We start from the raw sequence: 1,743 nt of genomic DNA, 5'->3' as shown, positions 1-1,743 counted from the left end.
GCCGCCGCCGCCAAGAAACCCGCAGCGGCCAAGAAAGCCGCAAAGAGCCCGAAGAAGGCCGCCAAGAAGGCGACTACACCCAAGAAGGCTGCGAAGAAGGTGGCGAAGCCCAAAGCTGCCAAGCCCAAGAAGACTGGCGCTAAGAAAGCAGCCAAGAAGTAAATCTACAAACTTTACTTTAAACACAACAAAAGGCTCTTTTAAGAGCCACCCACATATTTCACTAAGAGCAAATGTCCAGCCTCTAACTTACTCTTTATATATTATACAATTCCTGCAGTTGTAAATGTGTTTAATTGAAAAATTGCTGTGTAAAAGAAGAAACTTGAGAAGATGGCGTTTATTGAATTTCTATTTTTATATACAGTTTATTTAGTATATTTTTGTATTGGTGACCATCCTGGTTATAAATCACTGCAGTGATTTCTAGATGGACTTAATGATACTGTAGTTTTTAGAGCAAGTACTTACATTTTTCTTCGGGTCATGACGTTTTCTTCAAATGTCACTACAATTGTCTTGTTTTACTGTCAGTCACAGCTGTGTCACCTGACTTGAGACTTGTGTATATAACTTTCTACTGTTGAACTTGATTGTTGTTGTATTATTTATTTCTATACACTTTTTATAATAAAAAATAATATTAGAAAAGTGTGTTTGTGTGTGTGTATATATATACTTTTCTAATATTATTTCTGTCTTTGTGAGTTTTCCCTCTGGGAATAAATAAAGATCAGACTTATCCATAATGCTGTAAATTCATTACCAGTAAATAAACATTAATTTATCTTTATATTATTTATATCAACATGACACCCAGCTGTGGTAAAATTAAACAGCTGTTACGCTCATTTACTTTCATTACTTCCATATAACAGACAGTTACAGTAATAGTTATTACTATTTGGTTGTCAACATTTATTTTACAATAAATATTTAGTCTCCATTAAATAAAACTTATGGTGTGAACACACACAGGTGCATGTAATGTTTTTTGATCCAACCCACTCATATACCAAATGTTTATTAGATAGATTAATACTTATATTATTTTGTACATGACAATTTAAAATATTATATATATATATATATATTTTTTTTTTTTTAAATAATCATATATATAATATTTATTTTTTCCTTTCTATTATTTAATGTATAAAATACTTGACAAAATGTTTTATACATGAAACGTGCATGCCTCCTTTGGTATGACGCTGCAGACGAGCAGCTACGTCACGTGCACATATTCGACCAATCAGGCTTGTCGGCGCTCCGGCTCTGGCTATATAAACAGACACGAGCTGCTTCTGAATCACAACTCTTTCTGAGGAAGAGGAAGAATCTCGTACTCGCCCGAAATGGCAAGAACCAAGCAGACCGCCCGTAAATCCACCGGAGGCAAAGCCCCCAGGAAGCAGCTGGCCACCAAGGCTGCCCGTAAGAGCGCCCCGGCCACCGGCGGCGTCAAGAAGCCTCACCGTTACAGGCCCGGTACCGTGGCTCTCAGAGAGATCCGCCGCTACCAGAAGTCCACCGAGCTGCTCATCCGCAAGCTGCCCTTCCAGCGCCTGGTCAGGGAGATCGCTCAGGACTTCAAGACCGACCTGCGCTTCCAGAGCTCCGCCGTCATGGCTCTGCAGGAGGCCAGCGAGGCTTACCTGGTCGGCCTCTTCGAGGACACCAACCTGTGCGCCATCCACGCCAAGAGGGTCACCATCATGCCCAAAGACATCCAGCTGGCCC

The 1,743-nt window shown here is 40.4% G+C and overlaps 1 protein-coding gene across 1 annotated transcript in view; it reads left to right on the top strand.

Moving 5' to 3' along the window:
* Nucleotides 1-1,245: 1,245 nt before the first annotated feature.
* LOC111657224 (histone H3-like) overlaps nt 1,246-1,743 on the top strand; it is a 3,717-nt gene continuing 3,219 nt past the window's right edge. The window contains exon 1 of the mRNA XM_023409314.2: nt 1,246-1,739. Coding sequence (XP_023265082.1) covers nt 1,359-1,739 — 381 coding nt within the window. The 5' untranslated portion in view covers nt 1,246-1,358. The remainder of the gene's footprint in view (nt 1,740-1,743) is intronic.

Source organism: Seriola lalandi, unplaced genomic scaffold (assembly GCF_002814215.2).
Source record: "Seriola lalandi dorsalis isolate HSWRI2012SDOR001 ecotype SW California unplaced genomic scaffold, Sedor1 jcf7180002054388, whole genome shotgun sequence".
In the NCBI taxonomy this organism is placed as follows: Eukaryota; Metazoa; Chordata; class Actinopteri; order Carangiformes; family Carangidae; genus Seriola; species Seriola lalandi.
This window is presented reverse-complemented; position numbering and strand designations above follow the sequence as displayed.